This window comes from Astyanax mexicanus, chromosome 25 (genome assembly GCF_023375975.1).
Source record: "Astyanax mexicanus isolate ESR-SI-001 chromosome 25, AstMex3_surface, whole genome shotgun sequence".
In the NCBI taxonomy this organism is placed as follows: domain Eukaryota; kingdom Metazoa; phylum Chordata; class Actinopteri; order Characiformes; family Acestrorhamphidae; genus Astyanax; species Astyanax mexicanus.
Genome location: NC_064432.1, coordinates 4,296,795 through 4,324,418, shown reverse-complemented (window position 1 = coordinate 4,324,418; position 27,624 = coordinate 4,296,795). Strand labels below are relative to the sequence as shown.

General features: G+C 38.3%; 1 protein-coding gene across 2 annotated transcripts in view; it reads right to left on the bottom strand.

Moving 5' to 3' along the window:
• si:ch211-197n1.2 (EF-hand calcium-binding domain-containing protein 6) overlaps nucleotides 1–27,125 on the bottom strand; it is a 36,317-nt gene extending 9,192 nt beyond the window's left edge. Inside the window, exons 1-13 of one of the 2 annotated variants that reach the window (XM_007232792.3) lie at nucleotides 27,036–27,125; nucleotides 25,623–25,904; nucleotides 23,578–23,672; nucleotides 21,972–22,072; nucleotides 21,554–21,631; nucleotides 21,314–21,442; nucleotides 21,034–21,171; nucleotides 19,914–20,059; nucleotides 19,467–19,606; nucleotides 18,542–18,738; nucleotides 16,434–16,541; nucleotides 15,939–16,004; nucleotides 14,386–14,496 (exon numbers count right to left, since the gene is read on the bottom strand). In XM_007232792.3, the coding sequence (XP_007232854.3) occupies nucleotides 14,386–14,496; nucleotides 15,939–16,004; nucleotides 16,434–16,541; nucleotides 18,542–18,738; nucleotides 19,467–19,606; nucleotides 19,914–20,059; nucleotides 21,034–21,171; nucleotides 21,314–21,442; nucleotides 21,554–21,631; nucleotides 21,972–22,072; nucleotides 23,578–23,672; nucleotides 25,623–25,893 (1,580 nt within the window). In that variant the 5' untranslated portion in view covers nucleotides 25,894–25,904; nucleotides 27,036–27,125. Of the gene's footprint in view, nucleotides 1–14,385; nucleotides 14,497–15,938; nucleotides 16,005–16,433; nucleotides 16,542–18,541; nucleotides 18,739–19,466; nucleotides 19,607–19,913; nucleotides 20,060–21,033; nucleotides 21,172–21,313; nucleotides 21,443–21,553; nucleotides 21,632–21,971; nucleotides 22,073–23,577; nucleotides 23,673–25,622; nucleotides 26,107–27,035 lie in introns of those variants that run through there. The other variant, XM_007232793.4, reaches the window with a different exon arrangement.
• Nucleotides 27,126–27,624: the final 499 nt, after the last annotated feature.

Genomic DNA, 27,624 nt, shown 5'->3' with positions numbered 1-27,624 from the left:
TCTTTCTGTTAGAAGTGGTTAAGTTTGATACTGTCATGGGGCGATTTGTGCTTTCAGTCTAGGAACATCATCATCTTTCAGCACTGGTTTAAATGAAGATTACATAAGGGTATCCTTATATCATATATGCAATAAGAAGTCGGTGTCTTAAGCTTGGGAGAAAGGAAAAAAGTAAGCTCCAAACAAAAAAAGAAAGATGAAAGAAAGAAAAACGTAGATCAGAGGTTCAGACGTAGGGACGTTTTGAAGGAAATATGATTGGAAATAGAGGTTCAGAAGGAAGTTTGGAAGGAACAAAAAAAAAACATAAAGGAAGGCTTAAAAGCAAGGAAGTTTTTAAAAAACGTTGCTTTGATTGGGAAACATTGAGAAAGAAGATTGGAATTTTTGCAAGAATGTAGTTCAGAGGGTCAGAAGGAAAGATGTTCAGAAATAGCCATCAGAAGGTGGTTCGGAAAGAAGGAAAGAAGGTAAGCTTGAAAGGAAGAAATTCAGAAGGAAGGTAGAATAGAAATTTGGAAGGAAGGGCATTTAGAAGGAAGTTTGATTGGTAGAAAGGAGGTCCTCAAAGAAGCAAAGAAATTTTGAAGGAAAGATGTTCAAAAAAGGGAAAACATTTTAAGCATGTTCAGAATGTTGGAAAGTAAAAACAGGGAAGTATGGAAGAAAGGACATTCAGAATAAAGGAAGTTCTAATGGAATGTACAGTAGTTCAGAAGTTGAAAAAGGGAAGTTTAGAAGGAAAAGATTGGAAGAAAAGAAGAAAATACGTATGTTTAAATGGAAGAAATGAAAGAAAAATGGTTGGAAGGATCTCTGGATGGTGTGTGTTCAGAGGCACGTGAGAACTGTTGGTCTGGGTTAATATGCTCTGTGTTCGCTTGGCTTGGCTGATGCGGAATGGTGAGACTGACCAGTAGATCTGGGGTCTTTTGTCCTGGGATAAGGTCCAGCCACTCCCAGGCCCAAGGCCAGCGTCCCGGGACACTACAGGGGCCGCTGCAGGCCGGTGTGGGCGAACTGTGGTCTGGAGAGGTCACGGATTGGAGTGGGGAGAAACGTGCTTGGGGAAAGAGAGGCAGAGATGGCAGGGATGGAAAGAAAAGAGGAAAATGGGATAAAGGGAAAAGGGGAGTGGAAGGAAAATGCAGAGGGAGGTAGATCAGAGGAGGACAGTGATTGTAGCTGAGTGCAGTGAGAGGCAGTGACACTGACTGACCCATGCCACAAGAGGTTTGTGTGTGCTTGTGTGCATTAGAGAGCAAGTGTGTTAAAGCTTAGAGGTCAGTGGGGAATGGTCAGACTGGTTGGAGCTGGCAGAAAGGCTACAGTAACTCAGATAACCACTCACAGTTGTGGTGTCGGGAACTGTACAAGTGTGGAGAGAAGAAAAGCCTCTCATACTAAACAAAACATCCAACCTAGAGGAGGATGAATGACCAGAGCAGAAGACCAGATTTTACTTCTGTCAGCCAAGAACAGAAAGCTGAGGCTGCAATGGACACAAGTTAGAAGCCAGTAGTATGGTCTGATGAATCTGGACTTCTGATGGGAAACCTCCCACCTAGCAAGACCATAACACCCACCTAGCAGCATAATAGCAGCCACCTACTAACTACACAGCAACTAAATGGAATACCACATCAACTACCAGCAAGCAACATGGCAAACTGTAAGCACTTCCACCAGCTCCCATTATTACAGAGTTAGATTTAGGTATGAACGCATGAATCTATGGAGTCAAATTGCACTGCATTGCATTATGTCATGGTGTGGGGAAAGTTTTCTGCACAAACTTTGGCTTTATTGACACCAAACACCCATTTTTCGAAGGCTACAGACTATTTGAGAATTGCTGCTGACCATGTGCATCCCTTCATGACCACAGATTACCATTTTCTAATGGCTACTTCCATCCACCATAATGGTGCAACATGTCACAAAGCTAAAGTTGTTTCAGACTGGTTTCATGAACAAAACAATGAGCTCTGTTGCTCTTCCCAGTAAAATGATCTGGAATAAACAGAATGTCATTGAGATGTAGCAGACTAGGAGATCCAGGGAGTGCCATGAAAGCTTTGTAGGAACAGTAAATCACATCACAGTCACAGTCATATTAATATTGTGCTGCGGTAACCAAGTGGTTCAGAGCTTAGCTTGTTAATCCCTCAGTTCTGTAGTCATGGGTTCAAGTCCCTATCTGGGTGGAGTTTCCATAATTATGCTGCATCCACGTGGGTTACTTTTAGGGACTCTGGTTTCCTTCAACAGTCCAAAAACATCAGGCTAGTTGGGAACTGTCGTCCAAATTTTTATATATACTTGTTTGTCCAAAAATGGATTGGAACTCTCAGTGCCAAATGCAGTTCTGCAGGCGGACAGTTAAGAGTAGGCTGTGCAGAACTTATAGCTGCTTCTCATCAGTGTACATTGGATACGTGCTGAGTGTAAAGGAGCATAATAGTAAAGCATTCTAGAAAGACAGTATTTAAAGCAACATTCCCTAGGGTTTAGGGATTTAGAGATTTACAGCAAAGTGACATTATTAATTACAATATCATGTCCCCTCCCCTCTTATGAATACTACTGCTTTCAATTTAAGAAACAAAATCTTAAGGAAGGCTGTTCTGACAGGGATATTGAAAAGGGAGACCCTACTAAGTATTAGTATAGCGTTCCCAATGCAACTGGTAAAAAAAAATATTCCTACCAGAAAATTATATATGGTATGTAGTGGATTTTATGGGTTTTATGTAGGTAAGCATCTCAATTTTTCCAGAATATGCTCAAGATGTCAGCCCTGAGGTAAACCAGGCTGCTTAATGGCAGGGGGTCTCAGACACTGCTGACCCACTACAGCCACCACAGCAGGACACCGCTGTCCAACAACACTGCCACAAAACCAGCACAGCAGGGTCCTGTAAGGGCACTAAAGTCATCTCCAGACCACCACTGAACACACACACTTACACACACACACTCACAGTCCAGTCCTTTCCCTGTTCAGAATAGGAAATTTGTTTTTTAGCATCTCATCAGAAACAGCTACCCCTAAATTAGCCTTAAGCCCTATTGGGACTAGAATTAGTTTTACATGGGGATTTGGGGTAAGATTCTAAGTGATTTTTGGGCACATCTGAAACTTCGCATCCTGTGTAAATCACTCATATATTTTATATATATTTTATATTTTTGTCTAGGCTTTTTCCAGTCAGTTGGGCACCCGTGTTTTCCATTGCCAAGATAGCAATACACCAGACCAGGTAGATATATTCACATTCACAAGCACTGTTGCTATTTAAATGTAAAAATAGACTGTTTGCATGGTGTAAGAAATCAACAAGCACCATGGTGCACCATTATTGTCATCATCCATAATGGATCAGTTTGGACAGCATTCTTCACTCAGCCACCTTAACCACAAAGTTCAGTTCCACCTTAACAACTGATGCCTCATGACTGGATCGATTAATACACATTTCTTAAATAAATTGGAGGAAATTAGATATTCAACACCACATTTCACACTTGATATCAGTTACTACATCTTCACAGACACAGACTCTGACATAAAAAATAAATAAATAAAATTAAAGAATAAAAAATAAAATCTTATAAACTCCTTCCATTACTGCTCTGGGAAGCTCCTTACCACTTTGTTTCAATATCCTAATTCAGCCTTTTGAAACCACTTATTGATAAAACAGTGAAATTTCATGGGATAAAGTTTAGACCACACCTCCCTCCCTCTTTGTTTAAGCATTCAGAATTTTGCACAGAACTGAGACCAGCATATTTTCTCCAAATGCAGTTCTAATCTATGGAGAAAGAACCAGTAAATCTGATCTGTGGACAGTTTTAAAAAAAATGGAATATAGTGCCAGATTCAGCAAGGCTTCGCTCACGACCTTCCTGTCAGGTTTGTCTCTCCCCATCACGTCAGAGCATCAGGAATGTCCTCCGCCAACACAAACCTCTAATCCCATCATGCTGCCATTAACCCCGCGTAGCAGTGATTACATGAAAGAGCGTAGTGTCAGTGCAGAACGAATGTGTGAGAATGAAGGTTGGCTGCAATAAAAGGCAGCCATTCAAACTAGTGGAGGTAAAAAATGCCACAGAAGCAACGACATGAAGGCAAATTCGATGCGACATACGAACCGTGTGACTGCCTCAATCTTCTTATCTTCTTTCACATCATTTATGAGCCAGAAAGCTTCTAGATTTTGCACAACATAATATAAAGTATCTAATATTTCAGCACAGTTTAAACATTGAATGTTACTAAGGTCAAATAATTCAAAAATGATACAAAAAGATACCAAGCAAATCAAACTGAATCCAATGATTTTGGATCCATCTAAGTGCAAAACCTCACTAACAGCTCAATGTGAGAACTATTAAAAGGTAAAGAAAAAAAAGGGAAAGTGTCCTGACCTTTGTTCATCATGATATCATGCTCGATCCACTTCACTTAATCATTTATAACAATTTATTGTTGTGTCACTGTAACAGCGTTACTTCTTACAAACACTAGGCCTAAGGAGAACATTGTCACTGTCCGATGAAAAACAAGTATCTTTAAAACAGTAACTTTATGAGTTAAAAGAGATAAAAATGCCTTAACTTTTAACAAAAGTTAATTTATTTCAGGTAATTTTGGAAAATTAAATGTAAAATGAATTTTTTTTTTTAAATTACAAAAATGTAAAGAAAAAAAAAACACACTAAATGAGCAGAGGTGTGTACAAACTTTTGGCTGGTGTTGTAAATTTTCACATTTTACTCTTTTTCAATACATTTTAGAGTACGGATGTTCATACTTTTACTTGATTAAACAATGTGAAACATATTTTAACTCATACTTTTATTGCAAAAACAGACAGGTTCTATTCTTTAGACATAATTTTAGCTGTTTTTGCAAATGAACACTTCATTTGTACTTTTCCTTAAAGCGACAGTCTGGAAGGTTTTGGGGATTAAGAGATCTCTCTGGTGAGTATGTGTAACTGCACAGATCACGAAGCACAGTGTAAGAGTACTTTTAATGCAGGCTAATGTAAATAAATTGCTGTATGAGTGCGTTTTTCAGTATTTTGTTTCGTACATTTTGTAAATTTTTGCTGAAATACTGTCAAGAGCAAGCCATCAAACTGTGCCTGCACGATATATGATTTAAGCATCGTCATCGCGATGTGCAGATGAGCAATAATCACATCGCAGGACGTGCAATATCACTTAAAGGAATTCAATCAAACAGGTCATGTTGCAACGTTTTGATTCTTGACACAAAAAGAAGATACACAGCGTTGTCTCTGTGTCTGTTTGAGTGGCAGGCTGCTGCTGCCTAAGAAGCGCGAGGGGGAGGGGGAGCACGAGGTGAGGGGGGGCTAAGGAGTAAACACAAGGTAACCGCATGGCCTCCATCCACATGGTTGGGCACGTGCTTGTAAACGCACTTGTCGAAAGCTGTGCACCTCAGTCCAGCAAAGTTTTGCAGTGCAGATATTTTTAGTTAGATCTGAATTCACGCTTTTAATCCCAGAAAAACGCTCAGAATTATACCTTTTTAATTCTAGAGAAAAAAAAAAATATCCTATGCACTGCTGCTTTAAGTATGTGGCTTGTGTGTTTCTGCCGCCTCTGCTATCTTCTATCTAACAGATGATACGCCAGTCAACAGACACTGGGATCATGTTCAAGCGCCACTCCAGCTCACGCGTATCTTCTATTAGTCCTAAACAGCATGTTCTGCAACAGACGAGCGACGGGTCTCACTCCTCACGTTCCCACTGTTCCCCACAGGCTGAGAAAGAGGGATTTGTGGGAGGACAGAGACAGAGAGACGGATCGGGAGAAAAGAATGATCCCCGTCACTCGCGGAGACAAGACACCCTGAGAGATAACGGGCGGATGAATGAGTGGCTTATTTCTCTCTTTCTTTCGTCCCGTGTGAGGATAGAGGGATAGATGGATGGATGGGGAGAGGGAGGGAATAAGCCATGGGAGGGAAAAGGGAAGAATAACTAGATGCACATTTATCTCCTGTCTGCCTAATCTGGGCCACCATCTGAGAGTAGAGAGGTGTGTGTGTGTGAGAGAGAGAGAGAGAGAGAGAGAGAGAGAGAGAGAGAGAGGAAGAGAGAGAGAGAGTCAGTGAGAAAATGTGTGAGTGAGAAAATAAGAGCCACTATATAAGAGCTCTATGAGTGTGTGTGTGTGTGTGTGTGTGTGTGTGTGTACACAATTGTTTGTTTGTACAAGTTCACATGACATCATAACTATTTCCTTGGGCAGTACAGGTAACGTCTAATAATATAAATGAAATACATTTAAAAAATACATACATAAAAAAAATCTAATATCAATACATTACCTGTACTTTTGTGATTTTTTATTCATCATTGGCTATACATTTGTACATTTTTATTGTCTATTTTGTAAATTTCTAATGCTTCTATTGAATAATCATACATGTTTTTCAGAGATAAACAAAAAAAAAAGTTTTATTTGTTATAAAATTGTATATTATTAATGACTATATAGTTGTAGATTATATTTGTCAATAATATTATAAATACAAAACTGGATGCCATTATAAGCAATTATAATGCCATTATTATTTTTATTTTGAATGACTATACAATTGTGATTTTTTTTTCAGTGATTACACATTTGTAAATCTTTATTTGTGAATAAATTGTAAAATTGTATTTATCATTTATTAATGACTACACAAGTGTAATTTTTGTCAGTGACTGAACAAATATAAATGTACGTTGTCCATGGCTGCACAATTGTAATTTATGTTCGTCAATGAGTAAAGAACTATAATTTTTTTTTTATTAATTACAATTTTTTTTTCAATGACTTAACAACTATACATTTCTTTTGTCAATACTGTACACTTGTATACTGCATGATAACACAATTGTAAATATATATTTCTAATGAAAACACAATGTAAAATGCCTACTGTAAACATATTATGATTAGTGATCAGATTAGTGATGGTAAGAACAGATGAGCTAAGGAAAGTAAAAAAGAAGAGGTGGAATAATACATATCCCCAGTTTTAATTGTCAATGACTGCAACATTTCATATTTCTATTTTTAATGCCTGCACAATTACACTATTACACTGATTTTTTTTTTTTTTTTTTTTTTTTTTTTGGCCCAACCACCACCCCCCCTCTTCGGAGGACAATTAATACTTTATTTGTATTTATTTATTTATTTATTTTATTTTTTATTATTATTATTATTATTATTATTATTATTTTTTTTTTTTTTTTTTTTTTTATATATATATATATATATATATATTTTGTGTGGATATAGTTGTGGGAGTTCAGGGTTGGAAGGATCGGAGTGTGAGGTACAGGAGGGGGGTACAAGAAGAAGAAAAAGAAAAAAAAAAAAACTAAACAAAAAAAAACAAACAAACAAACAAAAAATAATAATAATAATAAAATAAAATAAACATAAAATAAACAAACATACATATATACACATACTCACATATCTAACTATACATATGCTTATACATATACACACATACATAAATATACATACATATTAATACATACACATAAATACATACACACAAAATTTCACAATTTTCAATGACTATGTTATTAACGCAGATTTGCATATGTGTATGTCCAATTACAAGTATAAATGTATGTTTTAAACAACATTATAACTGACAGATTTCTATTTTTAATTACTACACAATTGTACACGCTTATTTTTGATAATTTTGCTATTTTTAATTTCCTTTCACTGTAAATTTAAAACAGTCATCGACAGCACAGTTGTACATTTCTATTTTCATAACTGCACAATTAAACATTTCTTTTTCCAGTGACTTGTTAATTACTGTGTTTTTCAATGATATTATTACTGTAAACTGCATTTCCAGTGATTGCTCAATTTCTTTTCACATTTCTTTTTCCAGTGACATTTTATATGTATATATAATGTATTTTTACATATTGCATATTTTAAATATAAGTGTATATTTCCTACAAAATTATTTCTATTTCTATAAAGTCAGTGACTTTACAATTGTACTTGTTAATGTATTGTTTTGTCAGTAACTGTACAAGTGCACATTTCTATTCCCAAATAATGTATAACTGTACATTTCTATTTTGAATATATACATAATTTCAGTTTCCAATGTCCGTATAATTGTGAATTTATATTGTCTATTGCACATTTTCTTTTTTTTTCTAATTTTGTCCCTTTTGAAATTATTTCCCATGTTTGAGAGGTCAATCACTCAACCCACTACTTAGTCCGTCCCTATCACTAGTAATACCCTCAACACCAGGAGGCTGAAGACTAGCACATGCCTCCTGTGATACATGTGAAGTCAGACTCCGCCTCTTTTGCAACTGCTTCTGATGCAGCATCACTGGGAAGCATCACAGCACACTTGGAGGAAAGCGCAATGACCTTTCTCTGATACATCAGCTAACAGTCACCTGTGCTGACCAAAATCACACTAGGAGTGATGAGGTTAGAAAGGGTCATCTACCAACCCAGAGAAAGCATGAGCAATTGTGCTCTCTCTGACTCTGGCTGCTGAAGGCGAGCAGCATGATCCAGGATTCAAACCAGCGTTCCTTGAATCATAGTGGCAGTGCCTTTATCTGAAGGATTATCTGAATCAAAGCAAAATGATGACTTGCCTGAGTTGTGTTGAAGAAACTAATATATATATTGAAGTGAAACTAATATAATATAAAATACATATACTGTATAATGCACATTCAAAAAAGGGTGGAAGAGTAGTTTTAGGGGACATACAACACACTGATGGTAAGCAAGGAGGGAAGGACACTGACTAAAGCACAAAATCACTTTTTAACGTGCATTTGTCTACGTGTGTCTATGTTTGTGTGTGTGTGTGTGTGTGTGTGTGCAGGCCACCTCCCTACAGCTGCAGGCTGGGAGGATTACCCGTCATACACACGGCCACTTTACACAAGTCGCTCTTTGAACAAAAGTCATGGATGGTATTAATGAGATGGTAATCCAGAGCCGTTTTCCCCCTGACAGAGGCAAAATGTGTTGAGCCGTCCCGACCCACCCCAACACTGTGGCCATTGTGTCGGCCGCTGGGCTGAGGCCTGGACCCAGTTTAAGCGGTTATCCTCTCTGTCGCTTGAGCCCGCCTCAATATCCCCCCGGACCCCATGAATAAAAATTAAAGCCTTGAATGGGTGGAGAGAAAAAGAGACAGAGAGGAGGAAAAAACAAAATGTTTCTTTTGCGGACATCGCGGAACACGGTGGGCTTTCTGAGGCTCGGGGTTCCCACAAGAAAATCTGACAGAGTCCCTACTGACCAAGCACTCTCTCTCTCTCTCTCTCTCTCTCTCTACAGAGGGACCACACAAACACTGAGGGGGGTCCTGAAGAATTAAGAAGTGAGGGAAGATGCTTGTTTAAGAAATGTTTAAGAACGGCTAGAAGAATAAAAGAAAAAAGAGGTAATGTAAAAAAAGCGATGTCCGATGAGAAAAGTAGAAAAGAAGAACTAAGATATGATAGAAAGATGAGACAAAGAGAGACATCAGAAAAAAGAGAGGCGTGAGGAGAGGAGAAAACGTGTGGATGAAAAAGAAAAGAAGAGAAGAGAAAAAAAAAATGATACGAGACATATGAAAAGAGTAAAGACTATTAGAGCACCAAATAGACCAGTAAGAAAACATGAGACATGTAATGTAAAAGAGGAGAAAAAAAGATCAGAGAAAAAGAGTTAAGAAGAGCAGAGAAAAGAAAAGAAGAGAAAGGATATATTGAGAAAAGATGAGGATAGCTGAAGAGTGAAGAAAAGAAGAAGTATTGAGAAAAAAAGAACAGCTGTGCTGTAAAGAAGTAAAGAGAAACATTGATAAGGGAAGAGAGTAAAAGAGAAGAGAAGAAGCAAAATGAGAAGAAAAGAAAAGAGAACAGAGGAGAACAAAGTGAGAAGAGAAGAGAAGAGAAGAGTCAGTGGTGTTGATAAATATAATGTACCAAAATAATAACACAAAAAAATATGATGATTCATATTTTCACTGAGAAACACCTTAAAACCATAACCATCAAAGTGCTGGTTACATAATATATAAACCTTGTGTGAATGACATTTTAAAGGAAGCTAATTAACATGAAGAGTTAATTTACATGGAGCTGGAAATGGTTACAAAGTTATCTCAAATAATTTATTAGTAGTAATTAGTAATAAATTAGTAATAAATATGGCACTGTAACTACTTTGTCAAGAAGTGACCAACCAGCTAAAATTACCCCACGAGCACAACAGAGACTCATCAGTGAGGCAAAGAAACAACCTTTAATGACAGACAAAGATATGAAGGCATCATTGGAACAGAGTAACATCTGTGTTCATGAGTCTAGAGTCCGTCAAACCTTGAATAAACAGGTTGTCTATGACAGAACGCCACACAGAAAACTTCTGCTTGCTAAAAAAAAAACTTTTGTTCATACCTGAAGTTTGCGAAAGAACACATTGACACTCCAACAATGGTTCTGACAAAACACCATGAAATCATTGTCCCAAACTTAAAGTATGGTGGAGGGAACATCATGATTTCAGCCAAGAAATCTACAAATTCTACAGCACACTGTGAGAGTGTATGTATGTCAGCGGAAACTCTGTAGGAGTTGGGTGTCGCAACAGGACAATGACCCAAAACACTCAAAGAAGTCCACAAACAGAGTGGCTGAAGAAAAACAAAATCTGCCTTTTGGAGTGGTCAAGTCACTTGAGGCATCAAAGGAATATGACAGAGCTAAAAGCAGTTCTGCCAGAAAGAATGGGATAAAATATCTCCTCGATGATGTACAGGTTTGAACCACAGCTACAAGAAGTGTCGAGTTGAGGTTACTGCTGTGAAGGGGGGGGTCAACCATCTATTGACTCCAGGGTTCCCTTTTTTCACTGCCAGAAATAAGTGTGTTCAATTAAGACCTGCAATATTATAGATTTTCTGTTTTATTATTTCAGACATATTATTTTTTGCCAATTTTGTAAAAAAGGAAGAAAAAGGTTACCAGGAACTGACTGATGATGCTATCAACACTTCTGTCCCAGAATCTGCGTTACCATTTGGAACCTCTTCAACTCTATGCCAAGATGATGGCATGATGTATTACACGTATGTACACACTATTTACACACTACTTTGGTTATACACATGTGTGTAGCTCAATAAATATTACTCATATCAGCCTAATTATTTATAGTTTCTGGTAACATTTGTCTTTTTTCTAAACAGCATTGCAATTCCACAACTTTTCATTATTTATTTTGTAAAAGGGAACTAATAGTGGGTTTACAGTGCAGGGTCTTCCTGGACACATTTAACCCTCCTGTTAACTCAAATGAGATTGTGAAATTGTGCCCCAAGTAACATAAATCTGAATTCACGCCAAAACTGGAGTTGAACTGGAGCTTACATGGATTACATTCATTTAACTAGAATAGGATGATATTATGGGGAGAGATTTGGGTCTTGGATTTAGAAAGAACTACTCAATATAAAGTGTTAACAAATTATTCAACCTAATCAGGCATTGGCCTTCACATCATAAAATGTACAAGATGTTCTTTAAACTTAAAATAGCTAACTTTCCTTTATATTGTAAACATTGTACGACATTGCAACTATGCTGAAACACAAAAGACGTGTTTTATTGATATCAAACTAAATAAAATGAAACCCATTTAGCCAGCGGTGCTACATTTAGAGCATTGTGCCCCGTTTAAATCTGTCGCAGTGTGATGCCTGACGGCTTAAGATGTGTTAGACAAACGTCAAAAATTCCCTCCAAAGGAGAGAGAATGCCACACAGGAACTACTGACACTGGGATCAGCCAGTTTTAGCATGGCAATGATTTAGCATTGATTAGAGGCCGAGAGAAAGAGAGGGAGAGCAGTATGGTGGTGTCACTGGTACGGCACCGAGGGTCTTTATAACTGTTCTAAAGTTTCCCTTTCTCTCCATTCACGGGGTCCCTTGGTGCCCAGGCTTTTTCCCCCACTGTTGGTATTACAAAATCCCCATTCAATATAACCCTTGTCACCTGTCAACTAAGCCAGGCTGGTTTTATAGGTCTTTATCCTCTACACACACACACACACACAGAGGAAGAAGAAGAAAAAAAGTGAGAAGCTAAGCTTATTCCCTGCCCCTCCACCCCCAACCAAACCAATGCACACAACCAACACACACACACACACACACACCAGTGAAACCACATGTGTAGGAGCTGTTACTCTTGCAGATTAAAATTCATTACCCTGTTCTTTTTAAGAAACGTTTACATTGCATTGGTTATTGTTGGTCTTTCATTGGACGGTTGGGGGAGTTCTCATGAGCCCCCCACGGGTGGCCAACACCTAATCCCCAAATCCGACCTTGTAAACTCGGCTACTCCATCACAAAAAATAACACTCTAAATCTAATCCAACTGCTACATAAAAACTATTTCCCAATTCCCAATTTCACAACATTAACTGACATCTAGTTTTGGAGTTGCATATTTCTCCAAAAACAAATTTATTTGATGATCCAAACAAAAATGGGGAATTAAAAAGGAACCAGAAGCCGATCTTGATTTAGATTTATCACCAACGTCAATTTCCTTTATCCATGACTGGAATTGAGTGTATTTATGTTCCTCTTAAAAATAAAAACAGTTCACTTTGAAAACTGAAGAGATTGAAATCATAATATTACGAGATTAAAGTCGTTTGTACTTTGAGGGAAACGTAGTTCCAACTGCTTGGGCTGCGGATGGAGGGAAAGGAGCATGATCTGTTACAGGGCTGCATGATTACCATCAGTTATCTAAATTTCTAACATGCTGATTTTAATGCTCTAGTGTTACAGTTTTTTGCTGCCTTTTAGATTGTTTTTTTTGCGACCAAAGGAACATAAATACAGTAAATTCTAGTCGTGAACAAAGGAAATAAAACTTGTACTGATGCAGGAGGACTGTCTGTGTGTTACTCCAGTAAGCATTTAAGGTGGAACAGAAATTCAAATAGGATGATGTTAAAAAAATCTAAATCAAGTTCGTATTCTGGTCCGTTTTGTTTTTTTGTTTTTTTGACTTATTGTCTTGACTTGTTATTGTATGGTATTATTGATGACTCTAGATATTGTAATAATTAACTAAAACAAAATGGTTGTGCAGCTGAATTGAAGGAATGAGGGATGACAAATCAGAATGCAGATCAATATGGGTGAGAATCAGAGCTGCCCTTGGTGGTACAAGCAGTTTGGTGGCTAACAGGAAAATTATACTTTTATAATTATAAATTATATATCATTTATCTGGCCATTTTCATTTTCAGTATGACATTTGATTAGAGCTTAATTACCTGCGTTATAGGAAGTGGATGTCAGGACACAAAAACTCTTTGGCTTGGGCATGTGTAAAATAAATGGGTGTGAATGGGATTAACAAGGAATGAAATAATAACAATTTGGTGAGTTACATGTTCAGATTGTTTACACTGTAATAACAGTGTAAGCACTGAAACACATTGTTACATATTAATTACAGCCATATAACTAATTACACACACACTATTAAAATGTTAAAATTCACAAACACTATTACACTTGTAAAAGTACACACAAGTCAAAACTTTTCAAAACCTTTACAACTGTAATAAATCATTATCCAAGCATATTTCACCAGTAGTTAGACTGTTATTACATAATTATTCATGTGTAACTACCCAGTTATAAGAGTCACCTATTATAAAGGGGGAACCAAGTATTTTTTGACATTTCATAGTTTTATTTTCAAGGGAATAAAGAAACTTTAAGGTCACATGCATGCATGACAGAAAAAAAACGTTCTTCACCTGGAAGTCTTAAAGTCTTATTAATATGATAAATAGTAAAAAATAAAGTTTTGAGGGCCAAAAGACACAGGATATTACTTATAATGATCCAGGGCATAGATTGGACCCATGTGAGATTATGGTGGGCAAACCGTGCTTACAGAGAGTGTTATAAGAATGTTTAGCAACATTTTGAAAAGGTTCCAGGAAGGTTAGCCTCTAATGTTACAGAAATAAAGTTTCAGGAACATCATGAAAATGTGTGATGTAATAATGGATTGCATCACAATGTTATTAGAATGTTCCCAGCTAGACAAATACTCATGTAAGTGTTAAAAGTAACTTTCCCAAAACTAAAAATTAAAACATTCACACAAGTGCATGTTGCAATGAGAAAACATCCAAACATGAGAAACCTTGACAGAAAACTTCTGAAAATGTTAACTTGGAACCCACCTAGCCCAGTTCTGTTTTACCCATGTGACCCTAGGTTAGTAATCTCGTACCTCGTGTCAAATCCTGCCATGAAAACTCCATACTGCACGTTTCCGGATCGGTCCAGGGGCAGCCTGTCCACCAGCTGTCCAAACTCCCAATCGGAAATCTGAAGGCCAAACCTGCGGACAGAGTTGGAGAGAGGTCGGTGAACGGTCACCGAGAGGTCAGCGCTAGGCCCGGGTGTCCACTCATCTGATCTGGTCAGCTAAGAAGGCCATTAGAGCATACGCCACTCATTGACCCTCTTACACACTGCAGGGTCGAGAGGTTAGGAGGTCAACTGCCCTTTCCACCCAACCATGGCCCAGAGCTGGACACACACTGACTAACCAATCTCTCAATCACACACTCAACTCACACACCTCTCAATCACGGGATTAAAACTCTGCTCTCTCTCCCACACACACACACACACACACACACACACAATCATCTATACCTACACTCATTCTGCAAACTACCAAACAACCTTCACTCGCTCCAGAAAACACAGATAATGACCAATTGATTTATCAAACATTATGAATAACATCGCCTGGCTCTAATAGACTCACTGCTCAGAGAGTGACCACAACTGGTCAATGTCCAAACTGGATTATAGAAAGGGATGGGATTTAAAGAACACTAGAATTACAACCCCAAATCAAAAAAAGCTTGGGAAAGTATGGAAATAAAGGCAAATAAAAGCAAATTACACAGTGTTTCTTACATGTACTTTAGAGCGACTATGTTCGTATTTTAGTATGGTGATTTTCTGTTTTCTGTTTTCTTTTATCACAAGCTTTCTTCAGTCCAAAATCTGCATTTTATTGGTTTAATGATGCATAAATTACCAAACTTTTTGATATTTTAAATTTCTGACATCACCATGTTTGCATTAGCCCTTTTTTCCTCACCATTGGCTCAGGTAACCAGAAAGAGCTGCTATGTCCAGAAAAAGGTCCTGGGATCTACCAGAGACTTCTGTTTTTAGAATTAACGTACACATTTTGCAAGAATAGTTGAGGAAGCACATTGGTATCATATAGTATTTTATATATAATGCCCTTTTCCCACTCATTAGTATTGTGGTCAGTCAAATCAGTATTTCAGATCTTTTTTGGACAAAATGAACCTTGCGTGCTCTGGATGAAAGATTAAAAAGTCACCTGTTGTCAACAACAAGTCCAAAAGCTGGGGTCCATCATAGTATTGGTATGTATCAGTACATTGCTGTGATGCAGCAATATTAAGACAAAAGAGTACACTGAGATCTTAGAGCATCATACACTATAAGTATATGTTCCCCTGCCTTTTGATTGGTGATGTAAAGATTGGATGCAGCTAGTAAAGGTTTCCATGGAAACCTATTCCATGAAGCTCTATGTACCTCCCTTCCACTGTGCTATAATTTCACTGACAGTTGACTGTGGAATATTTAGTAGCGAGGAAATTTAGTAGTGAGGAAACGACTGGACTGGCATCGATACTATCTATTCTATACTATCCTAACTTTTTTCCAACTGGCTGGTAGAAAGCCGTGTGATTTAATTATTTAAATAAAATAATTAAAAATGTGTACCTGTTTTCCACAGCTGTCTTAAACTCCTCTTGAGTAATGATTCCTTTGTTCAGCTTATCGATGTTCCTACACACACACACACACAGAAACACACACACAACACACAAACACATTTGCATCTTCTCACTGCTATTAAAAGACATTGAATGGACACTAATAGACAATGCAGTACTAATCCAGCAGATGAATAGGCTTTAGTATTAAAGGTGTTGAGCCCAGGCCTCTCAGAAGTGTCTACTTCACATATATGGGATGGCATTCCCAGTTTAAAAACACTCCATAAGCGTTCCATTCATTTGGCGAGGTTTTAATTAAACACCTCAGAGGGTCTAATCAGCCTTTGACCTCCGGGAAACAATGTCTATATGCAATGAAAAAGGGTAAAGCACCTGTAATTACTTCTGAAATGTGCTAATGGTCACTTATTCCCACACAAAATGCAAGAGAGGTTTAAAGAAAGAAAAGAAATGGAGAAAGAGGGGGCAATGTACTCACTGAAAGGCTTCTAAGAGCGAGAGATACTCAGAGTGCAAGAGGCGAGTGAGCTTGGCTTCTACTTCAGTCACAGAGGAACCGTGAAGGAGCTTTCCTTCAGAGTGAAACCTGTCCAAACACATACAATACAGTCAATGGATACAATGATTAACCACCTTCTTGTTTCTACACCCACTATCCATTTATTCAGCTCCACTGAGAACATGGGACACAGTGCATGTACTGAAGTGGATCAGACACAGCAGTGCTGCTGTTTTTAAACACCGCAGTGTCACTCTGTCTACCAATGGAGTCCTGTCTCTAACTTTACATGTGATTTTGTAAACAAGTTTTAAAACATTTGGGTGGGTATATTGTAGTGAATAATTGGTGGAGTAGCGTAGTGGATAAGAACACTGGACAGGTTGGGCTCTTCTCAAGTAGCTTGGAAAATTTTACAAATTGAAGGTCTAGTATAGAATCTAAGGGCAGTTTAAAAAAGGAGTTAAAGTTTGGATCATTGGTTTGTTGAATGCTGTCAATTCTGGGCGTTTCCTTGCCAAGGGTTGTGCCAAATTTCAGATAGTGTATGTTTATATACAAACATTTATTTTACAGTTACAGTAGATACAGGAGTCACAAACATAAGTACATTGCATCCATACTGTGGTGTGATGCACATGCTCATGAATAAGAGTCAGATTTTGGCACCAGTTCTTTTTCCAACTTCCACTAATTGGTCTAAATGTTTGAACCATCTACAGTACAAAAGTGTTGGTTTTATCATGGTTCAGTAGATCTGGAGCAGGACGTTTTTTAGACCAAATATTAGTGGGTTGGTCCAGACCATGGTTGGAAGTTGTGCAGGTGCCCCAATATTGAGATTTCTCACATTGAGAAGAGACAGTAAGAAACCAGTTCTGAAATGAACAAAACGCGCTTTACCAACCCATACCCACACCCCTTTTGTCAACCCATAAATCCTTCAAGCACACACACATACACATGAACACACTCGTACAGGCCTTTTAACACTCCTAACCACCCCGGTCTGTCCCTCCCCAAAAAAGAAGCCCCAGCCAACAGCCTCAGCAACTGTCTCCAGGGTGACCGAGCCTTTTCCTGGTCGCAGTGTTTGCCATTTTTCCTTCAGTTGTCCCCAAATCCCTTAAGCTGTGGACATCAGCTGCTGGCCTAGCCTGACCCGGGGCACAGCAGAACTATGGTGGTAAGCCTGTTACGGCCACATTTAGTTTGAGTACAAGAGTTAGCAGCCGAAATCTCTGAAGCTGTGTGTAATTTGGGAATCCTGTTAGCAGAGATGCGGCTTCATGAAGTGAGGAGAATTTCTCTTTTTTTGTGGCAGTTTGCTTTGTTTAAGATGAGCTCCCTTTTCTGTGTGGGGAAGGTGAGAGAGAGTTTGACCTGATGTGATGGCCAACAGTCTGTAGACATCTGACGATCTTAAAATTAAAGCTCCTACAATAGGCTACATTTCTGTGACTGTTATCCAAAGTTTTTGTGGTACAGTTTCAAAAAGTAATAATAAAAGCATAAAGTACTGTGTATTTCTCTAACTGGCAAAGATGGAGAGGCGGAGGTGATGAGCTGCTCTCCAGCATCAGCAACACCATATAGTAGCTGTCCAATGAAGAACAAGTATCTCCATTTTTGTTGAGTTTTCGTTTATTACATAATCTGAACCCACAAACTGTCCCTTACACTGTGCCAAAATTTCCTGATGAATTGACCAATATAAATACTTCAAAATGATCTGAAATAAACTCTGAATTTTTACATTGACTTGCATTGAAAGTTTAGAAGTTCAGATTTTTTTTCTCTCCTGTAAAGTTGCTGTTTTGGAGATACTTGTTTCTCATTGGACAGCGTCAATTTTCTCCTGAAGTTGTTAAAATGCAGATTTCTTCGATTTCAACTAGGGTTTTCTCTATTCCACCCCAACATTTTAAATTTAACTGTCCAGGCTGTGATATAACAGTTCAACGGTTATGGAATTGGTTCATTTTTCACCTCTGTTTTTGGTTCAGCTGGATAAGTAGCAGGAGCAAAAGCATAAGAGGTTCAAAGTTTGCAATGCTATTTCAAAATGGGCTATAATGATATCCAACCTGTGTTGGGGGTTGGAGATAATCTTGTGTGTGACGCCATCCTGGCTTCGGTCCTGAAATGTGCGGAGGAAGCGAGTGTAATCCACACCACCCTTCCGGAACCCCAAACCACAGCGGGACAAGAACAGCCCCAGGTGCTCTCTCTTCAGTTTCAAGTCAAAGGTCGCAAGCACCTGTAGGAAGTCTTCATTGCTTACCTGTGAGGAAGAGGCATGAAACCAAAAAAAGACATTAAAACAAGTGTATTAAACAACCATATGGGAACACCAGTATTGGAATTACCTATACAGAAACACTTGTATGTAATCATCTGTATGAAAACAACTGTAGAGAAACAACTGCAGAAACATCTGTATAAAAACAACCATATCAGAACACCAGTATTGAAATCACCTCTATAAAAACACCTGTATGTAATCACCTTACACAAGGACCTGCATCTAAACATCTCTACGGAAACACCTATAAAAACACCCAGTAGCTATTGTGCTATTAATTCATAGTCTTCCATAAACTCCATAATCTATCTCACTACTTATATACTGTATCTACATCCCTTACAATTTTAAACTGGACCTGGACTTGTATAATCACAGCACCAATTTCAGCTGAATCCAACCTATATCCTATATTTTTCTTAATTTTCTCAGTATGTGTCATTACCCTCACTCCAGTCTTTTCACGTTTCATTAGGCACACTTTTAGGCATTAAATATTACTATACTGATAGAAAGGAACATAGTGTAATTAGTTGCAGCAGTCACATTACAAAATGAGCCCATTACGCAACCCTACATGCAGCACTAGGAGCGGATAGGTTCCACACTGCAAGTGGACCAACCACACCAGAGACCAGGGTCTCTAAAGGATCTATTTGTACAGTAAATACTGTACAAATAGAAAATCAGTGAAATCAGCTCTGTACCTTTCCGCACCCATCAGGGTCTCGCTTATCAAACTCCGCCTTCATCCTCTGAACTCCTGTCCTGAACCTGTCCTTCAGCCACGCCTCCATGGCCATGGATGCCTGACGCTCCTCCTCTGCTTTCAGTGTTCTGTCTGGGACTTTGTAAGAGCAAAACACCATGGCATTAAAAAGAACAAATATTGTGAGATTGTATCTCAAAAGGTTTCTATGAATTTGCTAGGTGGTAGCTGTGGTCTTGCTTAATTGCTGCTATATCTTGCTATGGGATTAGTTGCTAGCAATGTTGCTAGGTGGTTGATTTGGTACCTAATGTTGTTACTAGGGCGTTATTAGATAGTGTATTGATATTTTCTTTGTAAGACAATTCTGCAACTGTTGTAACATTTTTTTCATCATAGGATTTCTTCATTTTTATTAAGATTCTAAAGGATCTGCAGTATTTACTGTTGTTAACAGTCTCCTGTATGGCTTTGGTTGGTGAGGAGCACTGGACGTTTTCGTCTGAACTTCGTAGTTTGTTCTTCTTGTCCAGTCCCAGTTTCTGCAGCAGCACACTGACCCTCACAGCTCCGATTCCATCCGAATCCAACCTAACAGGCAGAAAAGAAACTCTGTAGCTTTTGGGTTTGTTGTCATATTGTTCTACATGTTTTACAAACTGAGTAAAAGTTCTCATGGGCTTCTTGTTCACTGTAGGGCCAAATGGTTACCAAGTGTTAGCACGCCTGTTGTGGACCTCATGCCACAAGCTTCCTGGCCTCAGTACTGCAGTGATAGCACATACATTATGGAACATGTCCAACATCGCTACCACCACGTTAACTTGCCAGCAGCTGGCCTCATTCAACACCAGTACCATCCATGATGGACTGCAGCGTTGGTGCACGTTGGCTATGGACCTCCTCCCACGTCTCTACCAGCCTCCCAAAATCAGTACTGCAGCGTTAGCACATCCATTACAGAACTTTTCCAACATCGCTACCACAGCGATAGCACGTTGGCTATGAACCTCATCCCACATTACTATTGGCCTCACAACAAATGTACTACAACATTAGCACATATTTTTCAACCTTGTTCCATATCACTACCAGCCTTCCAACATCACCTACTGGCATCAGTACTGAAGTGTTATAGCATATATGTTATACTACCAGAAACCGGCATCCTAACATCGGTACTGTGGTGTTAGCACATCCGTTAATGACCTTGTCTTACATCGCACCTTGTTTTACATTAGCATATCAGCTATGCACCTCATCCCACATCCTACCAACTCCCAATATCAGCATTGCAGCTTTAGCACCCTTCTTACAGACTTTACCCAACATCGCTGCCACAAAATTACCACGTGGGCTATAGACCTCATCCCACATCCCTACCAGCCTCCAAACATCACTACTTCCTTGTCTTACTTTGCTAGCCAATGAACAGAGCCCACTAAATGGTTCAGCCCAGTTTTTACAAATTGTGTCCATGTGGAACACCACCAGAATTTTTTGGCCTTGCAGTGGAAAAGCAGCCACGGTTTTGAAAGTGATCTTCATGTAGAGTTGGGTTCTACCGTTTCCATAACTGCTCAAACACAGGCTCCTGCAGACGAAGCCTCAGTTTCTCCAGGATGTTCCTCAGTTGGGGAGCAGATATCCAACTCTGGCTGAGTGATCCTTCATCCATAAGGTTTTCCACATTCTCCATAAATCTACCAAAACAAAACTGAGTTTTAATTTTTATTTTTGATGCCACATATGAACGCTGTCTGGCAGTTTGGACAAGTCAAAATACAAGTGTGTGTATTTTAGAAGATGATCATGCTGATTTTGGGTCAGGTAGTCAGTGCTCACCTGGTGTGGGCGACTCCACGGAGCAGAGACAGGGTCTTCGGAAGAGTCAGCATAGCCGGTGGGTCTGGATCTCTCAGAGCACCGTAAAACTCTTCAAAGGAAACAAGGGCTCGATCGGACAGCTGCAGACTAACGGAAATATTTTGAAAATATAAATTTGTACAGGTACTGGTTTTACATTTTCCTTTATTTTGACCAATAAGGCTCTCCCTCCCTCCCCTATCTCTCTCTCTGACTCACCGCTGTAGGAGGAGTTTAAGCTGCTTGGTGGTGACAAGTCGTCTCAGAAACTTAGTGAGGATCATCAGCAGAACAGACCTGGAACAGCAAAAAACACTTTTGATCTCAAGTTTATTTATCTCAGTATATTTCTAACATACTAAGATGCTAACACTCTAAAAGCTGCATCATGGCTAACGTGCCCAGACACTGTCGACACTGGCCACTGTGTTTGGTAGCATCATATGTTAAACCAACCGAGCTGATAGCTACATGACAGTTAATTCAGCAATAAATCCAGTAAAAACATCTTCATTTTCAGTAAGCAATTAGTAATTTTATATATATTTTGTACATATAATGTATGTTGTAAAGGTAAAAAAAATTATAAATGTTGGCCATGCCATCCAACATAACAGAGTGTTATGTGTGTGCGTACCTGTTGGCCACTGGTTTGCCATCAGGATGGTTATTTTTGAACATTGTTTTGAGGGTGAGCGCTCCGGTGCTCTGAATCCGCTCTTTTAAACTTTCCTCCAACTACACAGAAACAGAGAGAGGGTAAGAGGTTGGTAATAAATAAATAAATAGTTTATGCTTTTTTTTCTCTACTTTTCTAAGTAAACAAAATAAATGAATAATTTACTAATTTAATTCTTAATATTAATGTTCTTATAATTTTGCTTTAGAATAATGGAAAAAAAACACTGTGTGTGTATGTTTGGGTAAGTGGTAATGGCAAGGTGGGCTGCATGTCAGTTTGTGTGTGTGTGTGTGTGTTTGGACGGTTAATGCATAAATGTGAATGTGTGTGACCAGAGTGCAGCTGCCTTGTGGGTTTGTATATGTATATGTGTTTAAGTGTGTATGTATGTATGTGTGTGTGTGTGTGTGTGTGTGTGTGTGTGTGTGCAGAGTGTGACTAAGCGCAGCTCTCGTGACTGGGAGGGTCTGTCTGGCGGGGGTCATACAGAGACAGACACACACACACACACACACTAGCTAAACTAATCCCCTTGCTTGTAAAGTTTTAGCAGAAAAAAAATATTTTAACAGTCAGTCTCTCCAGTGCCATCATCTGCTCAGGTTATCAATAAGGAAACACAGACAGACAGACAGACAGAGAGACCGAGAGATATGTTGGCTGATATATAAACAGACTACAAAAAAAAAGAGGCCACTTCAGTTTCTGAATCAGTTTGACTGATTTAGCTATTTATAGCTACATGTTTGAGTAAAACGAACATTGTTGTTTCATTTTATAAACTACGGACAAAATTTCTCCCGAATTCCAAATAAAAATATTGTCATTTAGAGCATTTATTTACAGAAAATGAGAAATGGCTGAAATAACAAACAAGATGCAGAGCTTTCAGCCCTCAAATAATGCAAAGAAAAAAAGTTCATATTCATGAAGTTTTAGGAGTCCAGAAATCAATATTTGGTGGAATAACCCTGGTTTTTAATCACAGTTTTTATGCATCTTGACATGTTCTTCTCCACCAGTCTTACACACTGCTTTTGGATAACTTTATTCCACTCCTGGTGCAAAAAATTCAAGGAGTTCAGCTTGTATTGATGGCTTGTGATCATCCATCTTCCTCTTAATCATATTCCAGAGATTTTCAATTCAATTTGGTAAAATAAAAAAAATCATCATTTTTAAGTGGCCTCTTATTTTCTTTTCTAGAGCTATAAACATGCAATGCAATCTAAAAATGGAAAACATGCTGTAAAATAAGTACTTTTAAACAGATCATATTTATTATTAAAAAAACTAATGTATAAACACCTCTAGTTATTAATGCATTGTAATTATGCACCGTGTACATTAAAATTGTATATATTGGTGAAATGTTCCCTGTGCCACTGGCTGAAATAGCATGATCCATCCACCCCCATGCTTAACAGTTAGGAGAAGTTCTTTACATACATATAGTTTTATTTTCATTTCATTTCATTTCAATTATTTTCACCAATTGGGCTTATTTCAGTCCATACAGACAGACAGATTGACAGAAATAGACAGACAAACTCCTTATCACCTGATCTACTTGTTCTTTTAGCAGTGGGTTATTGATGGTTGAGGAGTTTTCGGAGACTTGACTCACTGCAGGACTCATTGCTGCCACCCTTTGACCTACACATGAAAACACACACACACACACACACACACACACACACCATAAATGTCAAACTTTGCCATTACAGTACTGTTATTGATTGATATATAATATTATAACATCTCACACTGAATATGAGAATGAGCCCCATAATAGACAAACACCTGACTGTCTACTGCCATATTTAAGTACTGGTAATGTGTTAATAACTGGCATAACAAAAGCATCCAATACATAGTCAACTATTGGCCTCAATCCCATATTCAGTGTGAGATGTTATAATATTATATAACATTGTATTTCTATACAACTTAATGTGCGACCAGTATCTACCTTTAAACTCCGTACAATGACTTCTACACTGTAAAAAGTGAAGCATGGAGCTGTTCATTCAAGCTAATAAATATGATTGAACACATAGTACAATTATTGACTTTATTGTGAAACTCAACCTTTTTGAATTTTGATGTGTCAATTTTGATTCAGACTAAATTAATTACAATTCTGAAGGAAATAAACCAAATGTTTTGGTTCCACTGAAATCATACTCGAAGAAAAGAGATAAGGATGTAATATTTTTAATTTGAATCAAACATGAAGTGCGCATGCACACTGTGGAGCACGGGAGAAGTTGTAGAGAAGTGCTTCAGAGCACTGAGGGAGAGAGGGAGAAAGTGCCTGAACGCGCTCGCGAGAGAGAGAATGAGAGAGGGAGAAAGTGCCTGAACGTGCTCGCGAGATAGCAACGCATGCTTATGGTATTGTGGCGTCGGGACTGGAGGGGGGGCGCAAGGAATTATGGGAGCTCACCCTGTTGGGGGAAGTGGGTGTATTTCTGCATGTTTATGTTACTGTTTATCCCAGAGTTTCATGTCATGTTTTATTATCACTGTTCTAGTATTATTCATGTAGTTATCAGTTATGTGGTTGTTTTGTGCCTCACCCTTTGTGTGTTTTCTGTGTGTGGGAGTGGGGTTAGCTGCGTTGGAGCTGTAGTTAGTTTTACTTTCAAAAGTGGAATCCCACGTAAATCCAGCTCTTAGTGTCATCCTCAGAGCAAAATAAAAAGAGTAAGAGAGCACTGAAACGAATCTCGCTGGTAATCCGTCCTCTTCCATGCCACAATAACTTCTGGAACTTCTGAATATGCTGCCATGTTTTTTTTTTTTAAGTTCGGTTCAATTTAAATGTATTAGTTTGGTTCCGAAACTGAAATGTAAAGAATTTAACTTGGATCAAGGTGAATAATTAATATTGGGTCGAGTGAAGTAATATGGTTTATGTCAAAATAAAATAATAAGGTTGTAACAATTGACTTTATTTAGATTGAGTGAAGTCAAATAGTTTAGATGCAACAAATGGACATCAATTTTTTTAATTTGAGCAGGGCTACACTTTTTACAGTGTACTTCTACTGAATGCTATCTACTGGATATAACATAAATGGTTGATAGTTGATACTTGTCATTGCCTTTACATTAGGATGAATGCAACAGCTTGTTAGAGAGCGCCCTCGTGTGGCAGTACATTTCATGTTACTGATTGATTTTCATTGAAGTCATTTTGGGAAGAAACCCTTGCTGTTAAAAAAATATAAGGACCAGACTTTGGGGGTGTCACAATCTTTGAGTGTGAATTATATAGTATGAATAAAAGTGAAAAATTCAGCTACCGGTCAATGTCACTGGCATCCTTGCTCAGATGGAATTTGTCCTCCGCCTTTAACCCATCCTTGCAGTGTACACACTCACATACAACACAGTGAGCACACTCAGAAGACACCCAGAGAGCGGTAAGGGTTAAGGGCCTTGCTCAAGAGCCCAACAGTGGTCAACATTACAGCCCAGCTTAATCGTAGTTATATGGTTTCCAGCTAGACTCCATGTGCAGTCACTGACTGATGGAACTGACCAATCACTGACCTTCCTGGTTCCCAGGTACTTTTACCAAGAGTACCATATACTGACCTAGCATGGGCAGCTCTGTCCATTGCGCGTGGTCTGGATCTGGGTGGGCACGCGCTCTGGCACCCTTCTCCCCCGCGAAGCTGAAGTCCGTGGCCACGCTCTGGCTCCGAAAGGGCGTGTCCAGGCTGCCGGTGAGCAGCGATAGAGAAGTGGATGGTGCCCTCGCGCCGTAGCCTGTCACAGAAATGTGCTCAGGGTGTCCCATTCTGGATGAGGGGTGCTGGATGGCTGGGAGCCACATCCGGGCAACCGAGGGCGCTCTAATAGCCATTATAACAGTTCCTTTTAAACGCAGAAAGCAAAATAAAAATAAAATAAAATACCCGCGTCTTTCGTTCCTTTACGCACGACTGTGGTGCGTAAAATGTGGCTTGTTTCTCATTTAAACCTGTTTTAATCTGAGTGATCCTGAAGCAGACCCTCGGTACTGATGCTACCTGTGGGATCCACCTCGCGCTCGCCGCTGTTTTGGCTGAAGGTTGCCCGTGGCAACGCCGGGAGCGCGCGTAACGCGCAGCGTCCTCCGCGCACCGCGCTTAAAAGCAGGCGGGTTCAGCGAGCGGAGTAATTTTCTAGTAATAGTCTAGTAATATCCAGAGTAAATGTTAAATAAAATGTATATCTGGGGTAATATTTCTAATTATGTTGAATTCCAGAATTATGTTTTAATAAATGTAACATATCGATTGAATTTCTAATAAAGAATATACAGAAAACAATTTCTAATAAATATTAATATCCACAATGTATTTCTAATCACCTTAATATCCAGATGTAATGTATTAAAAATAGTATAGAGTTTGATTTTCTAAAAAATGTATCCAGCATGAATCTGTAAAAACATTAATAAGCAGAACACATTTTTAATAAATGTAATATGCACAATGATTTTCTAATAAATAATATCAGAAGATTCCTACTAAATTCCTTTCTAATATTCAAAACATTTTAACTATTATCATACAGAGTGAATCTGTAATTAAACTAATCACTAGAATGTATAATGTATAATACAATTAATATTTAGAGTGTTTGCAATGTTCACAATGTAGTTCTAATGGAAGTAATAATCAGAATAATTGTAAATTAAAATATTGTCTAGAATCAACTAGCAACACTTTTATCCAGAATAAAGCTATGATTAAATCAACATGCAGAATATATATTATTGCAATAAAACTTATTTTAAAATTAAATATTAATAAAGTCTAGATTTAGAATGTGTGAATGAGCTCGTGATCAAATCTAAAGGTGAATAGCTTGACTGTAAATAGTTAGTTTATAATATTTTAGTTTAATTTATAATATTTAAATACTCTGCATATTTCAGCACTATAATAACCCGCCTATTAATGATTGCAAACTCAGTTATGAATGTTCTGTAGGACAGATGCAGTAATGGATCACCTGTACCTGAATCTGCAGAAGAACATGCTGCTCTTCAGATGATACATGATGTTCTGATGATCAGTGATCAGTGATTAAGATACGCCTCATCTTGAGATTCCGTGTTGAGCTTTACTTTCTATTGTGATTTAATTACAGACTTCAGTAACACACCCAACCAGACTGGAGCCCCATTACCAAGCAACCACTTCAACACAGCCAGCTCAGGCCCTCTGCTATTGTTTAAACTGGTGCTCACTGGTCGGCCTCCTGGAGACCAGCTTTACTGCCCAGTTTAGTCCCAACACGCCCAGTACTGCTCTTCTTTATAAATGAGGCAGAACTGCAGCAGATCTCACGACTTTTCATCAAATATAGAACAGCAGTCTGGAGTCTGTTCATTTTTAACATTTCCAATGACAAAGTCATCAAGTCTTTTTTAAATTTCTTCATAATTCAGTTACCAGAATATACAGTACTAATACAGTAGATTATTAAGTAAACAAAAAGTTTTAAACAAACCAAAATATGTTTTATATTTTAGATTATTTGGCTGTTTTTTTCCCAGTTTCTCAGCTTTTTGAGGTAAAGTCACCTGGAATGGCTTTCAGTTAAC